At 45.6% G+C, this 26,217-nt stretch overlaps 1 protein-coding gene and 1 long non-coding RNA gene across 3 annotated transcripts in view; one reads left to right on the forward strand and one right to left on the reverse strand.

Moving 5' to 3' along the window:
* LOC134929214 (uncharacterized) overlaps positions 1-1,602 on the forward strand; it is a 190,321-nt gene extending 188,719 nt beyond the window's left edge. Inside the window, exon 4 of the long non-coding RNA XR_010178387.1 lies at positions 1,009-1,602. This is a non-coding gene — a long non-coding RNA (uncharacterized LOC134929214). The remainder of the gene's footprint in view (positions 1-1,008) is intronic.
* Positions 1,602-26,194, reverse strand: LOC134929213 (uncharacterized). Of its 2 annotated transcripts, XM_063924963.1 has the most exons (5): positions 25,924-26,194; positions 19,950-20,060; positions 3,929-3,997; positions 3,641-3,853; positions 1,602-2,367 (listed from the first exon to the last, which is right to left on the reverse strand). In XM_063924963.1, exons 2-5 carry the CDS (start codon positions 19,972-19,974, stop codon positions 1,679-1,681), a joined length of 996 nt encoding a protein of 331 aa, XP_063781033.1. In that variant the 5' UTR covers positions 19,975-20,060; positions 25,924-26,194; the 3' UTR covers positions 1,602-1,678. The 2 variants fall into 2 exon arrangements, with proteins under 2 accessions (XP_063781033.1, XP_063781034.1); XM_063924964.1 differs by lacking the exon at positions 19,950-20,060 and having other exon boundaries at positions 25,924-26,190.
* Positions 26,195-26,217: the final 23 nt, after the last annotated feature.

A 26,217-nucleotide genomic window follows, 5' to 3' on the forward strand; every position in this document is an offset into this window, starting at 1 on the left:
TTTCAAATCTCTCACTCTGAAATGGCTGCTGCCGTGTGTAGTATTGATTTCTTGTTTGCTGTGGGATACCTGAGACTGCGCCATGAGGCTACAATAAACCAGGGCCAGGAAACTGAACATGGTCAGCAGGTTGTCCAGGTGCCGCGGAGGCTGCGCAGGCCTCTTTTTTTTAGGGGGCGTTTAAACTTAAACGCATTGGCCGATGACCAGGTCATACAGATGTTCCGGCTAAATAAAAACTAAATTTTCCGTCTGTATGACCTTGTCAAACTGGACCTAGACCCTGAGACAGCACGCTCTCGCTCTGTCTCAGGCCTGCACAAACTCCTGGCTGTGTTGCACTTTATGGCTACTGGCAGCTTTCAGGCTGTGACTGGCGATGTAATTGGTATCTCCCAGCCCACCATTTCTAAATATTTAAATCAGGTGAGTTAAAACATACCTACGCCTCTATGTCTAAGTGGTGCTTCTGTTATGTAATATAACACAGTATTGTATTTATTACAGGTCATGACACTCACCTTATATTTTGTAATGTCCACTCAGGTTTTGGATGCTTTGGATACACACATAGATGCCTCTATCTGCTTCCCTACCCAGGAGTCGCAGTGGCATGCAGTCAGGGTAGCTTTCTATGAGCTTGCTGGCATGCCCAATGTGCTGGGTGCCATAGATTGCGCACACGTTGAGCTGAGAACACCTAGGGGCAGGCAATACATTTATACCAATAGACATCTGGCCCACTCCACTAATGTCCAGGTGGTTTGTGATGCAAATCTAAAAATGATGAGTGTTGTTGCGGGTTACCCTGGCGGCTGCCATGACTCCTTCATCCTCAGTCAGTCATCCCTCTTAGATAAATTTGAGGCCAGACAAATGCCTGATGGATGGCTGCTGGGTATGTTCCAAGTTTGTTGTGTATATGTGTGTTAACCTCAACATCGTCATTATGTAAGCTATTTTTTGCCTAAACCACATGTCCTAATGTTGGCTATATCTGTCTTTCAGGTGATGGGGGATATGGCTGCTTCTCTTGGCTTCTTACTCCATTGTCCCAACCTGATTCCCCTGCTGAACACAATTACAATAATGCACATAAGTCAACGCAGAATGTGATAGAAAGATGTTTTGGGGTGCTGAAATCTAGGTTTCGTGTCTAGATAAGTCTGAAGGGCTTTTGTTGTATAGTCCCTTAAAGGTGACTAGGATTGTGTTCTGCTGCTGTTTTCTTCATAACATGTGTTTGTGCCAACATCTGCCACATGTTGAGGAGGAGGAGGCTGATGTTGGTGATGAAGAAAACAGTCAGAAAGTAGAGGAGTTAGAAACATCTGACGACAGTGTGAGTACAGATGTAGGGAGGCAGGTAAGGCAAGAACTGATTCTGCGTTATTTTACAGGTAAGTCTTAATTTTGCATAATCAACATTGGCTAACCCCAATCCTAAAATATATGTAGTTATGAATTCTGTTTGTGATGCGTTATTGTTTGATATTAATCATGTTGTTTACAGTTAGTCAATAAAATTTTCGTCTTACACTGTCAGTCAATAAGAAATTAAACATTACACATATTGCATTTGAGTAATTTATTACCTTAAACACATGAATTTGGTTTGTCACAATTCGATAATCTTTAAATATATTTGAAAATACTGTATATTTTGATGCAGGCTTGCTCATTTCCTAGGTGTTTTTTTGCTGGGTGCAGAGGATTGTGATGGCACATTGGGCCGGGTTCTGCTGGATCGTCTAACTGGGGAGGTAACTGGGGTCTGGCTAGGTGTGGTTGTCCCTGAGCTTGAGCTTTGTTGCTGGGATGCCAACACATTTATGTTTTGGCTCAGGTTGTTGAGGCTTGCTGTGAGTTGTGTGGTTGCGGCAGTGTTGTTGGCGATGATTCGGGACAGGCTTTCTGTAATTAATTGATTATTTTGGATAATTTGAATGGGGGCTTGTTGATGGCGGTGTTGTTCATCCATTATTCGCTGAAAACTTGCTATCAGTTGGCTGTTGTCAGCTCTCATCTGCTCCATGGTATTGGTCACTCTGCCAAGTTGCACAATCAGTCTGCCTGAGTTTCTACTGAGTCTAGGTAGATGATGGGGCAGACTGGCAAGATATTGGCTGTGTGTGTTGAGACAGGCATAGTTTTGTGCCTGTTGTGTGGCCCAACTGGACCAAAACTCTGGTCCCATTTGTGGCTGGGGTGGTGTTGGGCTCAATTGGGGTGTGTGGGTTGTTTGGGGTGGTTGAGTTATGTCAGCTGGCGTGGTTGGCTGGTTATTATCAATCGCTTGCAGGTGGTGTGTGAACATTTGCTGCAAGTCAGTTTCCTGCTGGGTATCCTGGGGCATGATGTCTGGATCTGTATGGGGTTGAAGACAGCCACAATTTAGTTACTGTTGTGCTTCTGGTTGGTTTCAGCTTTACGTCAACATGCATTACTTCTTAATATGCATGTTGTAAATTATAAATAGAGTGTGGGCTAAACTTAAAATATTATTGTACATTATTTTAGAAACATGTGGCTTCTAAGGTACCCTACTCATTTCATCAATTATTTAGGTAAATGTTGGACTATGAGCCATGCTTAATGTGCTAACACGTAGAACTATAACAAATAAAAATTCAACCATTTACATATTCTGTTTGTAGCTTCCTTTTGGCAAACAAACACAATACATTAAATGTGTTGAAAAATACACTCATACATTGTTAAAGGCTGTCAGTGTTGCCCAGGAAAGTTTTTAAAAAAATAGTGGAAATAATAATAAAAAAATATGGGGGTAACTTTACTAAGGTGGTAGATTTTTAGAACTGGTGATGTTGTCCATGGCAACCAATCTGATTCTACTTGCCATTTATGTAGCTGCTTCTAGCAAATAATAGATATAATCAGATTGGTTGCTATGGCCAACATCACCAGTTCTAAAATTCTACCACCGTAGTAATTTTTTCCCATGGTTGGCACGAGTGGGCACACCTATTTTGCGCATATTGGGGGTAATTCCAAGTTTATCGCAGCAGGAATTCTGTTAGCAACTGGGCAAAACCATGTGCACTGCAGGGGGGGCAGATATAACATGTGCAGAGAGAGTTAAATTTGGGTGTGGTGTGTTCAATCTGCAATCTAATTTGCAGTGTAAAAATAAAGCAGCCAGTATTACCCTGCACAGAAATAAAATAACCCACCCAAATCTAACTCTCTCTGCAAAATGTTATATCTGCCCCCCCTGCAGTGCACATGGTTTTGCCCAACTGCTAAAAAATTTCCTGCTGCGATCAACTTGGAATTACCCCCCTATTGTTAAGTTGAGATGTGAACTACGAAATAATGCTTACCATGGGGTCAAATTACTAAAATGGAAGTTAGATTTAAGATGGAATGTTGTTTATAGCAACCAATCACATTGCAGGGATTATATTCGAGAAGGTGCTGTATTAATGTAACGTAGAATAAGATTGGTTGCTATGGTCAACATCACATCTTAAAAAGAACTCCCATCTTAGTAACGTTACCCCCATGTGTTTGCTGGTGGGGATTAATACAAGGATGAGTGTGTGTATTTGGTTATGTTTTTTTGGTGTGCAAAAACACTGTGTATTTTTTTTTATTTTGTATTTTTATGTTTACTCACCAGACAGCTGAGGGGATTGTGTTTCCTCGCTTTGTGGACTGGCCAAAATGGCTTCTGGAGGCTGAGCCAACACAGTGGAGATGCGCCGTTGTGGTGGTGAGGATGCGGGTGTAGATACCGCCTCAAGATGCCGTCTCTTGCTAACCATCTTCTGGAGACTGGCAGACCCCTGTGAAGGTCGTCTTAGTGGAGGGTGGTGCGATGATGAAGTTCCTATGGGATTACATAAACATTATAATTCTGTCTTTCTATGTGTTTGCAGAATATGTGTATACACAAAATTCTTACCTGCATCACCAGCATCCGCACCTCTTGGCAGTGTGGTTTGTGTCCTGGCTGTGCTGGCTCTCTTTCGTACTGTCGAAATATGAAGATTGTCCTTATGAGCATTATATTGTAATTATATATTTAATCAAAAATCTTATTGTGATGTGGACATATGAAGAACATTATGAGAAGTAAACAAAACTTTGGTTATGCTTTTCTGCCTGACTTCATTGGGTGCGTATACTTTAATTATGAACCAATTACACCAACCAATCCATACCCTAAGGTGCAGAATTCACAATATTATACAACTACAAAACCAACCGTGGATGTTTAACACAACAAGAATATTAGTCTGTAATTAAAAATTGATTTATGACAAAAATAACTCACAACAACCAAATATATTATTAAAAATGTAAAAAAATATATATAATCTGCGGTAAAAATCACATCATGCACACAAAGGCCTACCCAGAACAACATACAATAACCATAACTACATTCAACTAAATTGACTAAACATTCAGGAAAACACATGAGTCACACTTCATTTAAAGTCACCCCCCCCCCCCCAAAAAAAAAAAAAGGCAGTAAAAGGGCAAGGACAACTGCTAACTTCACAATACAAAGGGAAAAAAACATAACTATTTATGTATAAAACTACTTCACCAACACATTAGAACAATGAACCAACTTACAATCACAATTAGCTAGAATACATTTCAGATAACTAAGGACAAAGCACATATGTTAAAAAAATAGAATTATTGTACAACAAACTCACCATCCTGCCTTGGACGATCTGAATCCCGGACATTAGTCGCACCAACCACTTCTGGCGGAATAAGGGAAAGCACAGGCTCCTCCCAATCCCGATATGATGCTCTGAAGGGATGGCCACCCCCTGTTTGTCTGACTGACTTAGCCTCCTTCGCCATCTTAGCCATGACACGGCGCTTGATGTCGTAGAATCGCTTACGACACGTGTCCTCGGTCCTCCTCACCACACCCTCACTATTAACTGCCGCTACTACCTTCCCCCACAGAACACTCTTCCTGCGTGAAGGAACCTTGGCAGCATCAGGCCCAAACAGCTGACGATGATGTCTCATCAGCTCCCGCACCAATGCTACATTCTCTGCATAGCTGAACTTCACATTGCGCCCAGTCTTTGTAGTGGTGCGTGGCTGCGGAGCCACAGCACCATCACTGTCACTCTCACTCGAGGCCGCAGCACCAAACTCCCCCTCCTCCTCCCCCTCACTAACCTCCTCCACCTCACTCACCTCCTTCCCCTCACTCACCTCATCCACCTCACTCACCTCCTCCCTTTCACTCACCTCCTCCACCTCACTCACCTCCTCCCTCTCACTCACCTCTGACTGGGACATATTCCAGACAAACAACAAATAACACTGATAAAAATAAAACACAAAACACACTCCTCCACTACCACTGCACACCACACACCAAACACACACACACACACACACACACACACACACACACTCACAAACAATGACAATAGACTTAAAAAAAAATACAAAGACAAAAAACTAAACAGACTTTCAAATAACTACACAAGTATGACAAGACTACTTACACACACACAGTACAGCACTCAGCAATCGCAAAAAACCACCTCAAATCCTCCAAAAACTCCAAACAACTCTCCAACACCAAACACCACTTCCTCTCACCTCTCCACTAGCTAAATCCACGAGGTGCGGTCGGTTTGGGGCGGTTTTATAGTAATGAGCACAGACACTCCTCCATCAGGAAACAAACCAATCACGGACGAGTGACAAAAACGAAAGTTAGAATAAAATTGCGGCCGGGAACGGAAAAGCACTGCCGTAACATTCAAATGACGCATTCATTAAAAAAACACACAACACGGCCGCAAAAACACAAAATCGGCCGCATTCTACCTTTAAAAAACACGAATGACATCGACATCGAAAAATGAAAATAATCAAAATACGACAGCATAGTAAATAAGGCGTAAAAAAAAAAAAAGTTGCAAATTCACACATTCGATGCCAGTCGTGATTCATCTCCCACCAAATCGACATAAATACGAATTTTAGTAAATATACCCCTAAGAGTTAACATATTTTGAAGATGGGAACACTAAAATGTTTAAAACTACAGTAATTCACCTAGCTTTCTGTAGTATTTGTGCTTTGAAAATATGTACAATTAACATCCAACATCTGGTTCTTTCCTGGTTCTATCCTGCATGGCCATTGGTGGGTTAACCAAACAATAGTTACCACTGACAGTGTCACTGGTGATTAACCTCGATGGCATGAAACTATCAATGGTAAATGACTGATGGTTTTCATGCATCAATGGCCATCCCTGCTGTGGGGAATAGTTGGCGACAGACCAATTAGGGAAGGGGTGGAGCTTAGCTGACCACCAGAGGCAGGGCAAAGCTCCTATTCTCTGCACCAAGGAAGACAAAAATCACTATTGCCTCCTTCCCTGCCATCAATGGCAGAGAACCACTGGATCTCTGCCATCAGAGTAAAATCATTGATCATCTGTGGTAGGCCAGTGGTGATTGTCAGCTAATAATTACATTAGTAAACAATAAGTTTGTCACAGGGCACCTCAGGAGGTATTACAGATGTTTTCAACATTGTTGCTGTGTATTGCAACATTCTGTAGCGGGACAGTGATACATATGCAGCGCATACCCTGTACACATCACTAACCGGCTCCCATAGACTTCAATGGGTGGCATGCACATGCACACCCCAGCTCCCATTGAAGTGAATGCATAGCGTTGTGTGCTCCACAATGTAAAAGGACACATCTGTATATATGTATTTTCTATACTGATTTAAAAAATGGTCCTAGAATCTTTCTATCAACCATAGTTTTAAAGTTATGCCCTCTTTAAGAATATACATTACACTGTATTCCATTGATTTCTTTAATTATACTGTTCTAGGAAGATTAGTATAAGTTAAGAAGGGTACAGAATAATTTGGTGATTAAAAGTAATTACTCTTTTGCTCGGACTGCAGCTTGGTTTCAGCAGAGACCAGATAAATCATTACACTAAGAGCAGTGTCCAAAGCGAACATCACTAACCTCAGGAAAGAAAAATATTGTCAGTACACCACTTGTTGATCTGGAAAAAGTATGTCTACCTCCACTACATATAAAATTTGGTTTATGAAGAACTTTATTAACCCCTTCCCTGGCACTAACGTTTGTGATGCGACCGAAGCCAGGACTATGTTACCTGGCCAGGTCACATCACATACATCTGGCGTGTTCTGCCATGTCCCACGCCTGTTATGAAAGAAATCCATTCTGCACAAGAATAGATTTCCTCCTGCTGTGGCCCCCTGGAAGTTACGCAGCAGTCTATGACCGTCGACATCACTCCCAAAATCATGCACCAGATTGGTGGGCAAGTGGCATTCCGGGGATGCATGCACTGAAATGTTAGGAGAGGAACAAGCACAATTTAGCTGATCTCTGCAAGTGCTCATCAGTCCTCCCTGATACACGCTTTACATGTAGGGGTGGGTGGGGGGTAAAATAATAATTTAAAATATTGGGCACAGGTTAGGAGGAGGGGGGCAAAAATAGTCTTTTTAAAGGGGAGAGTTGGTTTATATATATGTGCTACAATTTTTGTGGGAAGCATGCCCATGAACGCATATGTGCATATAAGCGCACCCATGAGCCATAGATAAATGACTCACTTAGACATACAGTGGGAAGCTTTGTTCTTTGAAAATATAAATGTGCATTAATTGTGTAGTTCTTGAATGTAGAAGGAATCCTCCAGGACAGGGAAGTAACTACAGGGGGTCCTGTTGCTATACAGCCTGGATTTGTTACATGAGGAGTGGAATACCTGCAGTACAGCTCCTCTACACTAATGTCTATGGCAGTCAGGTGATGTAACAAATTGATGAACATTAAATATCCTCTGTAGCTTGGGACAAGAAATACTTATCTGGGTCCAGGAGGAGGCTTGAGGGATACACAACCAGTGGCGTAACTACTGCCCCCGCAGCCCTCGCGGTGGCTTGGGGGCGCAGGGCTGCGGGGGCACCGCCACTGATTTAGCGCAGATTGACATGCGATCAATCTGCGGCCTCCTCTCCCTCCTCTCCCTCCTTCCCTCCGCTGCTGTGATGGAGGGACACGGAGGGCACAACGCGCGCCTCTCCTGTGTCCCTCCTGGGTCTCCGGCGGGTCTAATAAATGAAGTGCCGTTCGTGAGCTCTGATTGGCTCACAAACCGGCACTTCCTTTAACAGACCCGGGGGGCATATGTGGCACTGAGGGGGCATATGTGGCACTGGGGGGGTATATGTGTACCTGGCACATGGGGGGGCTATATTTGGCACTGGGGGCAAGTGAGTACCTGGCACTGTGGGGGAATATCTGGCACTGGGGGCATATGTGACACTGGGGGGGTATATGTGTACCTGGCACATGGGGGGGCTATATTTGGCACTGGGGGCATGTGAGTACCTGGCACTGTGGGGGAATATCTGGCATTGGGGGCATATGTGGCACTGGGAGCACAGCCCTAGCAACAAGCACTACCCCAGTGACACCCAGTGCATGAAATCCCTGGCAACGAGCATGACGCCCAGTGCATGAAACCCCTGGCAACGAGCATGACACCCTGAGCATGAAAACCCCTGGCACCGTGCATGGAACCAAGAGCATGAAACCCCTGGCAATGAGCATGACACCCAGTGCATGAAACCTCTGGCAACGAGCATGACACCCTGAGCATGAAAACCCCTGGCACCGTGCATGGAACCAAGAGCATGAAACCCCTGGCAATGAGCAGGTAATTTAAAAGTAATTAGAAGCCTTACTGTAGGACTTAATGTGTAATGGGCATTACGGTGTGTGGCATAATGTATCACGGACATTGCAGTGTGTGTCATAATGTGTCACAGGCATTACGGTGTGTGGCATACTATATCATGGGCATTGTGGTATGTGGTATAATGTCTTGGGCATTGCTGTGTGGCATAATGTATAACGGGCATTGCGGTGTATGGCATAGGGTATAATGGGCATTGCGGTATGTGTCACAGGCATTACGGTGTATGCTATACTATATCACGGGCATTGTGATATGTGGTATAATGTCTCAGGGTCACTGCAGTGTGTGGCATAATGTATCATGTACATTGTGGTGTGTGTCATAATGTGTCAGGCATTACAGTGTGTTGTATACTATATCACGGGCATTGTGGTATGTGGTATAATGTCTCAGGGTCATTGCGGTGTGTGTCATAATGTGTCACAGACATTGTATGTGCTATAATGTATCAGGGGCATTGCAGTGTGTAGCACAATGTATAACGGGCATTGCGATTCCTGTCATAATGTGTCACAGGCATTACGGAGTGTGGCATAATGTGTCGGGGGCATTACGGTGTGTGTATATTGTGTCATGTGCATTATTGTGTGTGGCATAATGTCTAAGGGCCATTGCAGTATGTGGCATAATGTATACTGGGCATTACTATAAGGAGGAAAAATGACAAATAATGTAAGGGGCATGAATCAGGATTATTTTTCTTTCCTGTGGTGGCCAACGTCTGGGCGTGCAGGTTGCAAAACTGGGGTATAAGGTAGTCTTTTCCTGCAATACCACGCTCCTTTATGCGAAGCCACACCCATTTCAACAAAGCCATACCCCTTTTGTAGCATGTGCCGAAGGCACGCACATGTTTGTCCCTTTACTAGTGGCAATTATGGGGGTTGGGGGATGGGGGGGGGGGGGGGGCGAATAATTTTCTGGCTTGGGGGAGAAAAATTTCTAGTTACGCCACTGTACACAACAGACTCAGTTATCAGGGCCAGAAGCATTGCAGTATGTGATCAGCTGGCAGGGTATGACTGGCCTGCAGGGGTACAGGGAAACCCCCCAGTGGGCCCCACAGCCTATGGGTCCACCCCTTCCTCTAGGTATCAGGTTCCAGACTGTGTATTTGAATTATACATTATACATATGTTACGCATATTGTATGCTTCACAGGACTTTGGTGTATTCTCTACAGTGCATCTGGTACATTATCATATATGCACTAGCAGTATTCACTGTATATATTTATCAAGGGGCCCAGACATGCACTCTCTAATGATTATCCAAGCATCTGTGATGGCTGGCCACACTACGTCTGCAGGCTAGCAACACACTTAAGCATGGGCCCCTACCCATAGGTGTTTCCATCATGAGTGCTGTGTGTGCAGTGCACACAGGCCCCTGGGTCCAGGGGGGCCACACCGCACGCATTGCATGCACAGAGTTTACAGCCCTATAGAGAGGAATGGGCCCACCCATAGTCAGCACATGGGCCCCCTCCTCTCTTAAAATGCCCCTGTCCCTTCCTCTGCATTCCCCCAGTTGTCCCTTCATACCCCAGTCCAACACTGTCGGCAGGAGTCAGGCACTACTGGCGCTAGTCCATTTTCTGATTAATCATTTGGTTTTGAATAGGATTGCTTTGAACAGATGTGGCAGGATGTAATGGAGTCCGAGGAGGTGCTGGATGCCGGCCTATCTCAGATGTTTTTTTAAAAGGGGCAATCACTTAAAAGGCATGGGTTTGCCTTGTAAGTGATAGCCTCTTTAAAAAAAAAATCAGACTCTGGGGGAGGGGGACTGGTCAGAAATGAGAGAGTTGGTCGTTAAAGCCTCTAAAAACTTGAATATCAAGGAAAATGCCTACAAGGTTTACTCATGGTGGTACATGGTTCCTGCACGAATACATACTATCTTTCCCGATCCAGGGACTCTTTTTTACACATGTGGTGGGATTGCCCGGGGATTGGTCCTTTCTGGATTGATATTTTCTCTCTCTTAGGAAATATCCTTAATTCCTCCATCCTAAAAAATCTACTTCATGCATTGCCCTGCAAACCGCTGGAAAACATTTCCAGACCGGAAAGCAAATTATGCAACCATATATTTAATTCCGCCAAATTATTGATAGCAGCTAACTGGAAACAGCCCGCTGCCCCATCCCTACAAGCGGTGATCAACAAAATTTGGTTTGTAGCCTCAATGGAATATATTACAGCCCTGCTCCACGACTCGGTAGATAAATTTTCCGCAGTCTGGAGCCCTTGGTACCACCATTTCCAGAGACAATTGCTTTGCGCCCTGTAGACTATCTCACTACCTTTCACACAGGTCTGGCCTTACCCCCTTTCATTTAGGTGTTCCCACTTATTCTATCCATCTCAACATGGTTCCCTTTCCCTCCCCCCCCTCCCTATTCATATATGGTCTCTATGGGTTTTTTTTTTCCATCTGTTTTGCATGGGTATAAAAACTATAAAATTCAGAGTGGACTATATTGCCATCTTATGTTTAAATGTATAATATGTAATGTAACATTTATTGTCCCATACTCAGGTTCATTGTAATACTGGTCACAACATGTTGTATTGTACTGTTCTCCTCTTTTCAAAATAAAGAGAATAAAAAAATATTCAAGATCAGCCGGCATCCCGCACCTCTGGAAATCTTTGACTCCATTACATCATGCTGGTGAGGTGTGATATTTCTTGAAAATTTAACTTTGCCTCATTTTCCTTTATGATGATGCAATCTAATAATGCACATTAAACTTATGAAGGATTGGTTTAAAAGTTCCATGGATGGTGGCTTGCAGACAAGAGGGTTGAGTTTGATTGAGACAAGGAGGTGAAGTGAAATGCATTGGAGCAATGTTTTTCATCTGTAAAGGCATCCTGATTTTGTTCATACAGAGTCACAGCACAAATTTAGACACATGGCAGCAGAAATGTATTGGGACAATGACATGTGGTCCACAGAACCTCAGTACTGATTGAGAGGCATGGTCTCAGAAATGTATTGGAAATGTAATGGACAGTGACTGGGATGTGTCTGTTCAGACGCATGGAGATGTGCTGTCTTATGGGCATGTTATGGGAGTGTCTTTAGCAAGTCGCATAACTGGTTGCAAACACAGGCACTTAATCACTTATATTGGAGGCCATACTCTGACAAAGAATTTACACCTTCCATGGGACTGGGGCAATTTTTAATGGTGCATCCAATGGTTGCATCTAAGGATACACAAAGTGCAAAGTATAAAAACCATCCATACTGTATGTCTGTATGTATGTGTGTGACAAAAAATCAGTGTTCAGTAGTAAATACAGAGATGCAGTGATATTGAAGGAAAAAATAAGAATTTACTTACCGATAATTCTATTTCTCGTAGTCCGTAGTGGATGCTGGGGACTCCATAAGGACCATGGGGAATAGCGGCTCCGCAGGAGACTGGGCACAAAAGTAAAGCTTTAGAACTACCTGGTGTGCACTGGCTCCTCCCCCCATGACCCTCCTCCAAGCCTCAGTTAGGATACTGTGCCCGGACGAGCGTACACAATAAGGAAGGATTTTGAATCCCGGGCAAGACTCATACCAGCCACACCAATCACACCATATAACTTGTGATCTAAACCCAGTTAACAGCATGATAACAGAGGAGCCTCTAGAAAAGATGGCTCACTACAGCAATAACCCGATTTTTTGGTAACAATAACTATGTACCAGTATTGCAGACAATCCGCACTTGGGATGGGCGCCCAGCATCCACTACGGACTACGAGAAATAGAATTATCGGTAAGTAAATTCTTATTTTCTCTGACGTCCTAGTGGATGCTGGGGACTCCGTAAGGACCATTGGGATTATACCAAAGCTCCCAAACGGGCGGGAGAGTGCGGATGACTCTGCAGCACCAATGAGAGAACTTCAGGTCCTCCTCAGCCAGGGTATCAAATTTGTAGAATTTTACAAACGTATTTTCTCCTGACCAAGTAGCTGCTCGGCAAAGTTGTAAAGCCGAGACCCCTCGGGCAGCCGCCCAAGATGAGCCCACCTCCCTTGTGGAGTGGGCATTTACAGATTTTTGGCTGTGGCAGGCCTGCCACAGAATGTGCAAGCTGAATTGTACTACAAATCCAACGAGCAATAGTCTGCTTAGAAGCAGGAGCACCCAGCTTGTTGGGTGCATACAGGATAAACAGCGAGTCAGATTTTCTGACTCCAGCCGTCCTGGAAACATATATTTTCAGGGCCCTGACAACGTCCAGCAACTTGGAGTCCTCCAAGTCCCTAGTAGCCGCAGGCACCACCATAGGTTGGTTCAGGTGAAACGCTGAAACCACCTTAGGGAGAAACTGAGGACGAGTCCTCATTTCCGCCCTGTCCGAATGGAAAATCAGATAAGGGCTTTTACAGGATAAAGCCGCCAATTCTGACACGCGCCTGGCCCAGGCCAGGGTCAACAGCATGACCACCTTCCATGTGAGATATTTTAACTCCACAGATTTAAGTGGTTCAAACCAATGTGACTTTTGGAACCCAAAAACTACATTGAGATCCCAAGGTGCCACTGGAGGCACAAAAGGAGGCTGTATATACAGTACCCCTTTTACAAACGACTGAAGCTAGTTCTTTTTTGGAAGAAAATTGACAGGGCCGAAATTTGAACCTTAATGGACCCCAATTTCAGGCCCATAGACACTCCTGTTTGCAGGAAATGTAGGAATCGACCCAGTTGAAATTCCTCCGTCGGGCCTTACTGGCCTCGCACCACGCAACATATTTTCGCCAAATGCGGTGATAATGTTTTGCGGTTACATCCTTCCTGGCTTTGATCAGGATAGGGATGACTTCATCCGGAATGCCTTTTTCCTTCAGGATCCGGCGTTCAACCGCCATGCCGTCAAACACAGCCGCGGTAAGTCTTGGAACAGACAGGGTCCTTGCTGGAGCAGGTCCCTTCTTAGAGGTAGAGGCCACGGATCCTCCGTGAGCATCTCTTGAAGTTCCGGTTACCAAGTCCTTCTTGGCCAATCCGGAGTCACGAATATAGTGCTTACTCCTCTCCATCTTATAACTCTCAGTACCTTGTGTATGAGAGGCAGAGGATGGAACACATACACTGACCGGTACACCCACGGTGTTACCCGAGCGTCTACAGCTATTGCCTGAGGGTCCCTTGACCTCGCGCAATACTTGTCGAGTTTTATAAACATGCGGAAGACTTTTGGTTGAAGTCCCCACTCTCCCGGGTGGAGGTCGTGTCTGCTGAGGAAGTCTGCTTCCCAGTTGTCCACTCCCGGAATGAATACTGCTGACAGTGCTATCACATGATTTTCCGCCCAGCGAAGAATCCTTGCAGCTTCTGCCATTGCCTCCTGCTTCTTGTGTCACCCTGTCTGTTTACGTGGGTGACTGCCGTGATGTCCGAATGGATCAACTCCGGGTGACCTTGAAGCAGAGGTCTTGCTGAGCTTAGAACATTGTAAATGGCCCTTAGCTTCAGGATATTTATGTGAAGTGATGTCTCCAGGCTTGACCATAAGCTCTGGAAATCCCTTCCCTGTGTGACTGCTCCCCAGCCTCGCAGGCTGGCATCCGTGGTCACCAGGACCCAGTCCTGAATGTCGAATCTGCGGCCCTCTATAAGATGAGCACTCTGCAACCACCACAGGAGAGACACCCTTGTGCTTGGTGACAGGGTTATCCGCTGATGCATCTGAAGATGCGACCCGGACCATTTGTCCAGCAGGTCCCACTGGAAAGTTCTTGCGTGGAATCTGCCGAATGGGATTGCTTCATAGGAAGCCACCATTTTCCCCAGAACCCTTTCATTGATGTACTGAGACTTGGCTCGGTTATAGGAGGTTCCCGACTAGCTCGGATAACTCCCTGACTTTCTCCTCCGGGAGAAACACCTTTTTCTGGACTGTGTCCAGGATCATCCCTAGGAACAGAAGACGAGTCGTCGGAATCAGCTGCGATTTTGGAATATTGAGAATCCAATCGTGCTGCCGCAACACTACCTGAGATAGTGCTACACCGACCTCCAACTGTTCCCTGGATCTTACCCTTATCAGGGAATTGTCCAAGTAAGGGATAACTAAAATTCCCTTCCTTCGAAGGAGTATCATCATTTCGGCCATTACCTTGGTAAAGACCCGGGGTGCCGTGGACCATCCATACGGCAGCATCTGAAACTGATAGTGACAGTTCTGTACCACAAACCTGAGGTACCCTTGGTGAGAAGGGTAAATTGGGACATGAAGGTAAGCATCCTTGATGTCCCGAGACATCATGTAGTCCCCTTCTTCCAGGTTCGCAATCACTGCTCTGAGTGACTCAATCTTGAATTTGAACCTCCGTATGTAAGTGTTCAAGATTTTAGATTTAGAATCGGTCTCACCGAGCCGTCCGGCTTCGGTACCACAACAGTGTGGAATAATACCCCGTTCCCTGTTGCAGGAGGGGTATCTTGATTATCACCTGCTGGGAATACAGCTTGTGAATGGCTTCCAAAACTGCCTCCCTGTCAGAGGGAGACATCGGTAAAGCCGACTTTAGGAAACGGCGAGGGGGAGACGTCTCGAATTCCAATTTGTACCCCTGAGATATCACCTGAAGGATCCAGGGATCTACTTGCGAGTGAGCCCACTGCGCGCTGAAATTCATTGAGACGGGCCCCCACCGTGCCTGATTCTGCTTGTAAAGCCCTAGCGTCATACTGAGGGCTTGGCAGAGGCGGGAGAGGGCTTCTGTTCCTGGGAACTGGCTGATTTCTGCAGCCTTTTTCCTCTCCCTCTGTCACGGGGCAGAAATTAGGAACCTTTTGTCCGCTTGCCCACGAAAGGACTGCGCCTGATAATACGGCGTCTTCTTATGTTGAGAGGCGACCTGGGGTACAAACGTGGATTTCCCAGCTGTTGCCGTGGCCACCAGGTCTAAAAGACCGACCCCAAATAACTCCTCCCCTTAATAAGGTAATACTTCCAAATGCCGTTTGGAATCTGCATCACCTGACCACTGTCGTGTCCATAACCCTCTACTGGCAGAAATGGACAACGCACTTAAACTTGATGCCAGTCGGCAAATATTCCGCTGTGCATCACGCATATATAGAAATGCATCTTTTAAATGCTCTATAGGCAATAATATACTGTCCCTATCTAGGGTATCAATATTTTCAGTCAGGGAATCCGACCACGCCAACCCAGCACTGCACATCCAGGCTGAGGCGATTGCTGGTCGCAGTATAACACCAGTATGTGTGTAAATACATTTTAGGATACCCTCCTGCTTTCTATCAGCAGGATCCTTAAGGGCGGCCATCTCAGGAGAGGGTAGAGCCCTTGTTCTTACAAGCGTGTGAGCGCTTTATCCACCCTAGGGGGTGTTTCCCAACGCACCCTAACCTCTGGCGGGAAAGGAAATAATGCCAATAACATTTTAGAAATTATCAGTTGTTATCGGGGGAAACCCACGCATCATCACACACCTCATTTAATTTCTCAGATTCAGGAAAACTACAGGTAGTTTTTCCTCACCGAACATAATACCCCTTTTTGGTGGTACTCGTATTATCAGAAATGTGTAAAACATTTTTCATTGCCTCAATCATGTAACGTGTGGCCCTACTGGAAGTCACATTTGTCTCTTCACCGTCGACACTGGAGTCAGTATCCGTGTCGGCGTCTATATCTGCCATCTGAGGTAACGGGCGCTTTAGAGCCCCTGACGGCCTATGAGACGTCTGGACAGGCACAAGCTGAGTAGCCGGCTGTCTCATGTCAACCACTGTCTTTTATACAGAGCTGACACTGTCACGTAATTCCTTCCAACAGTTCATCCACTCAGGTGTCGACCCCCTAGGGGGTGACATCACTATTACAGGCAATCTGCTCCGTCTCCACATCATTTTCCTCCTCATACATGTCGACACAAATGTACCGACACACAGCACACACACAGGGAATGCTCTGATAGAGGACAGGACCCCACTAGCCCTTTGGGGAGACAGAGGGAGAGTTTGCCAGCACACACCAGAGCGCTATATATATACAGGGATAACCTTATATAAGTGTTTTTCCCCTTATAGCTGCTGTATTTTTAATACTGTGCGTAATTAGTGCCCCCCTCTCTTTTTTAACCCTTTCTGTAGTGTAGTGACTGCAGGGGAGAGCCAGGGAGCTTCCCTCCAACGGAGCTGTGAGGGAAAATGGCGCCAGTGTGCTGAGGAGATAGGCTCCGCCCCCTTCTCGGTGGCCTTATTTCCCGTTTTTCTGTGTATTCTGGCAGGGGTTAAATTCATCCATATAGCCCAGGAGCTATATGTGATGCATTTTTCGCCATCCAAGGTGTTTTTATTGCGTCTCAGGGCGCCCACCCCAGCGCCCTGCACCCTCAGTGACCGGAGTGTGAAGTGTGCTGAGAGCAATGGCGCACAGCTGCAGTGCTGTGCGCTACCTTGTTGAAGACAGGACGTCTTCTGCTGCCGATTTTCCGGACCTCTTCTGTCTTCTGGCTCTGTAAGGGGGCCGGCGGCGCGGCTCTGGGACCTATCCATGGCTGGGCCTGTGATCGGTCCCTCTGGAGCTAATGTCCAGTAGCCTAAGAAGCCCAATCCACTCTGCACGCAGGTGAGTTCGCTTCTTCTCCCCTTAGTCCCTCGATGCAGTGAGCCTGTTGCCAGCAGGTCTCACTGAACATAAAAAACCTAAAACTAAACTTTTCACTAAGCAGCTCAGGAGAGCCACCTACTGTGCACCCTTCTCGTTCGGGCACAAAAATCTAACTGAGGCTTGGAGGAGGGTCATGGGGGGAGGAGCCAGTGCACACCAGGTAGTTCTAAAGCTTTACTTTTGTGCCCAGTCTCCTGCGGAGCCGCTATTCCCCATGGTCCTTACGGAGTCCCCAGCATCCACTAGGACGTCAGAGAAATATACATATGTTATTTAAAACAAGAAAAAAGAAAGCAAAACAGACATAGTTGTTAATTTGACCTGCAATAATATCAATGTACTGTAAGTTGTCTTTCATGTTGTAAACCACAAAGAAGTCCAATTAAATAACACTTATGTGTCTGAGGCTTGAGTTTGCTAAAATTATTTTTTTAGCCTTAACAAAATAAATTGACACCTAAAATGCTGCAAAAATAAATCTCTATAGGGCACAAAAGTTCAGATGAATACCTAAAAAATAAAAAATGTTGTTAGTTTGTGCAGTAAATACCAAATCGATATGGTAATGAATATACAATACTGTTACATACAGTATTTCTTTACATATGTAATATGGTTTTGAATTGTGTTTATAATAGATATGTTTGCACTTTGCATGTGTGTTATTGATACAATGAAAAATACTCCACCGAAAGTTAAGCCACAACAAACCAATGAGAGCAGTTTCCTCATACTCTAACCAATCAGAGTTTAACCACTCTGGATTGATTAGCTGCAAAGAGACCCCAGCCTATCATTTTTTTTTTCTTTCCTCTGGATTTACATCAAAAAGAAGAACAAAAAATGGACCATTTTCAATTAAATGTTTAATAAAGTGGGATTGGGGGACTATGCCCTGATTCAGTATGGTACACAATTGTGCTGAAATCGCTAAGAAGCGATTTTAACACATGCAAGCATGCACACACGCCAGTCCAGTCGGGGGGGGCAGTCACGGGTTGTCGACATTGCATTTTGTAGGCATCGATGCACCATTTGGGGGGTGCGGTACGGATAATGCAGGTCTGCCTGAAACGTTTGTGGGACAGGCCGTGGTGGCTGCGTGACGTCACACGCAGCCTCTGCGACTCAAAATATGGTAGCCCTCCATCTGCATTTATCATATGAGCGCATCCAGGACTTGGTATGTGGGGCGATCTTGCCCTGTGCTGGCCATCCCCCCTGCACGTTAAAGGGTTGTAGTTGTGCATTATTTTGCACAACTACAACCCATGCTGAATCGGGCCCTACAGTATGTGTTTTAATTAAAGATGTGTCATAGCCTAGGGCTTAATTGTTGCTTTTTCAAGGTGAGTCCACATAGTTTTTCCATTCATTAGAGGTAGACAAAACAGACATTGAATGCTGGTGCTTACTTTTTTTTAACTATATATATATATATATATATATATATATAAACAAACAATAAATACAGAGTGCGCTATGACGGTACAACTGGTTGAGAATTAATCACTTCCAGATTCAAGGGAGGGGGACTTCTCTTGAGTTCTTTTCCCCTTAGGAAACTCCTGATTGGGACCTATAGAGAAACCCTCTCACCAGAAAAAATCACCCGACAAGAATTCACAGTTTAGTAAAAGAAATACTTTATATAAAATAATATTTAATCCATAATCAAAAATTTGACATTATAAAACATAATAAAATAACACTACAATTGTTTGGTACACACACCAAAATGCTTGAGATGTTATAATGACAGTCCTCCTCACCTTAACGGTGTGAGCTCTTGGAGGAATGGTCACAGCAAAGGGATAGTGTACAATAATTGATAAACCCTACGCGTCGGACTTCTTCAGGGGTAAAATTTGTATGGGTGAGAAATGAGAATAGCTTAGGGAATGGAGAGGATATGTAGATAATTCCGTTAAAGGGAATGTGGCCTATTATAGGTACCTACCTAAAAATGTGATGTATTCAACTCCACTAAAAATATCTCTGTTTTAGAATATCTCTGTTTTTTAAGGTGATTTATTTGGAATCCAATATATCGCAAATGGAATTGGATCTAATGAAGAAATAATGCATTAAACACTTAGTTTGTATAGGACCGTATCTGAAAAGAATATATTAACTGATACTGACCCGAAAAACAGCATTAAAGTGATATGAAGGTTGACATACTAGAAGCCGTAAAGAGTAATGGAAACCGTGAAGAGTAATGGAAACGGTTTGTCACCTATAATAGGTGAAAAGAAAATGCTCCTTAATTATGGAACGTGTATGTGTGAGGGGGAAAAGGAAGAAAATTGGATTTAACCATACCGTTTATAGAAATAGATCCCTAATGGTTGGCGATGACCAGGATCAAAGGTTAAAACCGAAAAATAAAGAGAATCTGAAACCTCTTCCTGACTGCAACAGAGGAATAATTATGTAAGGTTTATCAATATATTATAAACCGATGTATACATAACATAAAAATGTGTACATACCACGGTTTGGTAAATTGATTTGCATACAGGATCAGTGGCATATAGTAACAATCCAGTGCATACAGGACCAATGGTATATAGTAACAATCCAGTGGTTCCAGTGGTTAACACCTTAAATAAAAGATTATATCTATCAATTACACCTTATTGACAAAAAGTACCAAAATACAATATAAATAGTATTAGAATACAATCATATAGTGGAATCATATGGTGAAGTCACAGCTCATGAAACTACATACAGTCAGAGGCAGAACTCTGGGAGGCAATGGAGTCATCTGCCACCGGGCTCCTGCTCTCAGGGGGGGCACCTCTCCTCCCATTCTGTGACACCAGTGAATTAAGTTAATTGATAGCTGCCGCTATCTTTTCAGTGTCCGACTTCCTCACTGGTCCCTGCACCTTACAAATCACACCCTCTTTATTATACTGTAGATACACATTTTACAAGTGTCATACCCAGGATTAGAAACCACAACCTATTACACTGGAAGCAGACACCTTACTGATGGAGCTATTTGCTCCTGTATAGGAAATATGAGAATTTTAACTATATGAAGATACTTCTCTGACAATTACACGTAACTTCATATAGTTAGAATTCTCATGCTTCCTCTACAGGAGCAAATAGCTCCATCAGTAAAGTGTCTGCTATTACACACACACACACACACACACACACACACACACACACACACACACACACACTTATCTTGATATAGGAAATAGGGGGGCACCAATATTTATCTTGCCTCCGGGCAACTGGGACGAACTTACGCCACTGCATACAGTATATGGTGAAATCACAGCTCATTAACAGCTCATGAAACTACACATTAATCAGTGTCCAAATGGACTTAAACTTATCTGGTTATACAACTTAACCAAATAATTTGTACATATATGAACATAACTGAATATGGAAACATAGTAGTATACTGTATGTAACCATAAGTGAGCTTGAACAAAAACCAAGGTACAGAAGAGAACTTACTTGAATGTAATCTTAATTCAACACGCCAGCTGAGTGTGTGTTTGCAGCATTCAGGAAGGGAGATAAGGCCTGGGATCACAGGTTGCTCCTTATATCAGTCCCAGTGCGTTACATCACTTCCTGTCCAATTGGAATAGTTTCTTTTCATTTTATGGAAGAATTAAAAGTTTATAATATACTGCATTCAGTGTGTAAGAAAGAGGAATTTCTATAAACTCTTAGCAGTAGGAGTTTGTAAAGAAAAAATGCACACAATCGATAATTGTGCAATTACCCATAATGCCCTTCCTTTAGTGTGTACCTATAGTTGTGTTTGTCCAAACTATGTAAATCTTAATGATGACTCAATACTATATACATATATATATATATATATATATATATATACTAGGTGCTTCATCGCGCCCTACGGGCGCTCTTCACACCATCGCAAGGGGCTACGCCCCCTTAACCCTTGCATGCCTTTCTGGGGTTTAATATTTGTATTATATGGAGTATTACCTGCATTCCTTTATTAGTGGTTAAATATTGCACAATGAAAGGGCGTGCGATGGTGAAGGAGGCGCAGCCCCTTGCGACGGCGTGAACAGCACCTGCAGGGCACGATGTACAGAATTTAGTGGGTGCGGGGGGGACAGCGGATGGTGTCTGTAGATGCTGCGGGTGGAGGGGGGGCAGAAGTGTGGGTGGGGCCCGGATGGGGAAGGTTCGGGAGGTGCTGCGGGTGGGGGAGGGGCAGAAGAGTGGGGGATGCAGATGGGGGAGGGGTCCGGAGGCACTGCAGGTGGGGGAGGGGCAGGGGTGCCACGGGTGGGAGAGGGGCAGGTGTGGGGATGTTGTGGATGGGTGAAGGGTTCCGGAGGTGCTGTGGGATGGGAAGGGACGGGAGTGCCGGGGGTGGGGTAGGGGACCACAGGCACCATGGGTAGGGTAGGGGCAGGTACGGGTGGTGCGGCGGATGGGAAAGGAGGTCCGGAGGTGCTGCAGGTGGTGGAGGGGCAGGTGCGGGGGTGCCGTTGGTGGGGGAGGGGTGGGTGAGGGGGGGACCGCGGATGGAGGAGGGTGTCTTCAGATGCTGTGGGTGGAGGGGGGCAGGTGTGGGGGGAGACATATAAGGGGGGTGAATGGTGGAGGGGGCCTGGAGGTGCTGTGGGTGGTGAAGGGGCGGAGGAGTGGGAGCTGCGGGTGGTGTAGGGGGTCTGGAGGCACAGCATGTGGGGGAGGGGTGGAGTGCCGCATGTGGTGGAGGGGAAGGTGCGGAGGTGTGGTGCATTGGGGAGAGGTCTGGAGTCGCTGCGGATACTGTACATGCCATAAAGGGTAGTTGGAGGGTATGCAGTAACAGGGTCAGGACAGGGGTGACAGGGTCAGAACAGGGTTGACGGGGCCAGGACAGGGGTGACAGGGTCAGAACAGGGGTGACGGTGCCAGGACAGGGGTGACGGGGCCAGGACAGGGGCGACGGGGCCAGGACAGAAATTACAGGGACAGGATAGGGGTGACAGGGCCAGGGTAGGGGTGGCAGGACCAGGACAGGGGTGACGGGGCCAGTATAGGGTTGACAGGGCAAGCACAGGGGTGACAGGGCCAGGATAGGGGTAACAGGGCCAGCATAAGGGTGACAGGGCCAGGATAAGGGTGAAAGGGCCAGGATAAGGGTGAAAGGGCCAGGATAAGGGTGGCAGGGCAAGGCCAGGGGTGACAGGGACATGACAGAACACAGGGCTCGGGAGAGATTGGTATTAGGGACAAAACAGTGGTGACAGACAGATGTGTCTTACCGGAGTCACTGCTGCTGGCTGCTGCTGTTCCACTCCAACCTGTTGGGATCTGCTGCTGCTGGAGACTTGGCATGGCTGACTCTCTCAGGCTGGAGTCCTGCTTCCTTTGCCCGTCCGCATCCCTCCCCCCCTCCTCAGTCACACACCGCAGACCTCGCGCAGCTGCCGGGCACTGTGGTAAGGTGAGACTGGAAATGACTGGTTAGCCCCCAGGAGATGCTGCGGCTGGAGGGAGGAGGGGGTCATAGCATGCACATGGCGCGGACCTCGCGGCTGCCGGGCACTGTGGTAAGGGGAGACTGGGAGTGACTGGTTAGCTCCCAGGAGACGCTGCGGCTGGAGGGTGGGTCGGAGCCTGCAAGCAGCTCGGATTTCTGCAGCGCTACCCGCCAGCTAAAGTGTGTGAATGAGCTGGGCGCACCTCACTGCGGGTGGCAGCGCTGCAGCTAGCGGTGGGGTTGCCGGGGCTGGAGATAACAGAGGCAGTACGGAACCTGCACAGCGGCAGGTGCCCCACAAAACTGCAGCTAAGAAGCGTGGAGTGTGCCAGAAAGTGACGCTCCTCCGCGCCAGAGAGACCCTGCTGAGTATGCCGATGTGGGGGGTCAAGCACACAGTGAGCCGGTGCCCGTCTGTCTGTATGGCATACCTCTCACACACCCCCATACCTCCCAAATGTCCCGATTTTCACGGGACAGTCCCATTTTTGGGGTCTGTCCCGCTGTCCCACCCGCGGGTAGCAGTGTCCCGCGGTGGGGGGGGGGGGCAGTTGGAAAGCTCCTGTACTCGCTGTTCTGCTTAGCAGAGCAGCGGTGAATAGTGGAGACAGAGGGAGAGGGGGCATTAGGGGGTACGGATTAAGGGGGGGGGGTTCCAGCAGCAGAGCCGGATTAAGGTGGGGGGGCAGGGGGTACGTACCGTTGGCCCCACAGTTTTAGGGGCCCCCCCGGCTGGAGTAGCTATGTCCCAGCTCAGAAGCTCCCCCCCCCGTACTGCCAGCAACAACGGCAGCATTGTGCTACAGTCAGCACACGCTGCTGCGTGTTGGCAGGTCTTTGGTGTTACAGGGAGGCAGCAGTCTCCCTGCTTTCTTCTGCTTGTGCGGGTGTGTAGGGGGGAGCGACCACCTCCTCTGTATTTAGCCCTAGCTGAGGGGCCAAAATCCCATTAAAAAAAAAAAAAATATCGGAATTTGCATAAGGGGGCGTGGCCGCGCGTCCCGCGATTAGGCCACGCCCATTACCCACAGCAGGCACAGCAATGAGATAGGGCTCCCCTGTCTCATGTGCCCTGGGCCCCCCAGACTCATAATCAGCCCCTGGGGGCATGCCAGCAGCTCACAGAGTGCTGGGCATGCCCCCTCACTGACGAAAACGGGAGCCCTCCCGTGAAGCCACGACCCCTTTTCGCCGAGTGTGTGTCCCTCCTTCTGCCTGAAGAAAGCTCCTGCAGAAAGCAGGGAGGTATGCACCCCTGCCTGTGCCATGCCCATACCATCTGCTTCTGCTCCTAGTCTCCTGTAGATTTGGCCAGATCTGTGACTCATTTGACTAACTCCGCCCAGTCTTGTGACTCCGCCCAGCATTAGCAAATGAATCACAAAGTCACAGATCTGGGCTATTATATAGGAGATATATTACATTTGAGGCCACATTGCATACTTGGAAATAAATACAAATGTTCACTTATATTCAGAATTGGCTGCATCTTTAAGACTGCACCGCCCCCATCCATTTGCTTATGAAACTAGCCATCATCACTATCAGTGAGGACTTGCACCAGCTCAGTCCTTGGTACAGGAGATCTGAAATCTGCCTGATCTCTGTATATCCTTACCTCTAAAAAGGTACAAATTCTGCCTACATGCCCACAACACACTTACCATATGTGCAAATGCCCAATTGCCACCCAATAACACCCACTGAGTGGCAAGCAAAGATGCAGATGAAATGCGTAAAACTCTGAATCTCAAGTAGTTGCTCAAAGTTACATACATTGACTACAGGGAATATGCAGTTATACAAATCCTCCAGTAATCATTAAATTAATGTTGATAATTGGTGTCTCTACAACAGCAAGATATCTTCAATTCAGGATCTTTGCACCTCAAAATAAACACGTAAATTCACCATTCTTGTGTCATACATTTTATGTGTACAAATTATTGTCATTATAATCTGTGTGTCAGTGTGTATTATTGATTGTCAGACTGAGCCCCTGAGATAGTCATTATGGGTCTATATCTGTGTCAATCTGTAAATTAATGTGTTTCATTCTGTCTATGTTAGTGTGGATCTGTGTGTAACAAGTAACAAAATGTTTTTGTTTTTATTACAACTTGTGTATTATAAGGAATAATGTGCATCCTAGTGTAAAATACTGCAGACATTAGAAGACACCACAGAGATCACTGGTAGTCATCATACACGTTTACTGAAGCTACTTTAGAAGCTGCTTAAACTGCAGCATTTCCTTCTGCAAGCTATATTTAAAACTGACTGTTTGCCCCTGCGGGTGGTTAGAATTTTTTTTATTGCTATATCATGTCAGGTTGGAGTTCAGAGGCAGAGCAGCAAGCAGAAGCAAGTCTACCCACTTCCCTCGCCCACACATAACTTAATGCAGTTACACTAATATCTGCCAGGATAAAAACCCACAGAACCTGACATACTGTTAGAGCAGGTGCACAGAGTAAAGCGGATGACACATCATCAAAATGACACTGTTATCTCTATACTATCTGAGCAAAACAGGCGTGCTGCACACTGCCTCCCCCTGGAATAATGAGTATATCTCTACAGCAGGCTGATTCGACTTTAACGGAACACAGAATCCAATATTCTTTTAATTAGCATTTGGTGTTCATTTATGAATAATAAGTTGTAAAGTGTGAAAAACTAGATAGTTTATAATATAAAGATTCTCAATTGAATCTCTTCCTTTTATGAAATAGCAGTATTTTCTTATGTATTATTTTTAAGATTGCTGTTATAAAATCACACTCTAATGTTATTTTCTAAAAGGAAGAGATATAACATTAATGTTGTATATTACAGTATATTATTAAATCATTTTAATAACTGTGAATCATATTGCCAAGAAACCAAACAAATTTATAAAGATTTATACATTTATAAAGCTACTTAACTAGTGGAGTGGTTTTACTGAAGATATACGTAGCAGATACATCCATACTCACTGGTAATTAAAGAGAAGCTTGAGCAGAGCGGGGTGTCACACAAGTCACCAGCCGGTGTGTGTTTATGTAGGTATCAGTTAGATGTTCAGGATACTGGAAAAGCTTCTGTCTTCCACTGTGGCACTCTCGCACAGTCCTAAGATGGCTCTGCACATGCTCAGTAGTAGCTTCAGTAGCCATCTTGGTACCGGAAATGAAGCTTCCCTTGAGACAAAGCAACATGGCGTCTGCACAGTAGCGCACTCCACTTTCAACGAAAACTGCATCTAGTTATAAGATGATGTGTCCAATTGT

The sequence above is a fragment of the Pseudophryne corroboree genome, chromosome 5 (assembly GCF_028390025.1).
Source record: "Pseudophryne corroboree isolate aPseCor3 chromosome 5, aPseCor3.hap2, whole genome shotgun sequence".
Classification (NCBI taxonomy): Eukaryota; Metazoa; Chordata; class Amphibia; order Anura; family Myobatrachidae; genus Pseudophryne; species Pseudophryne corroboree.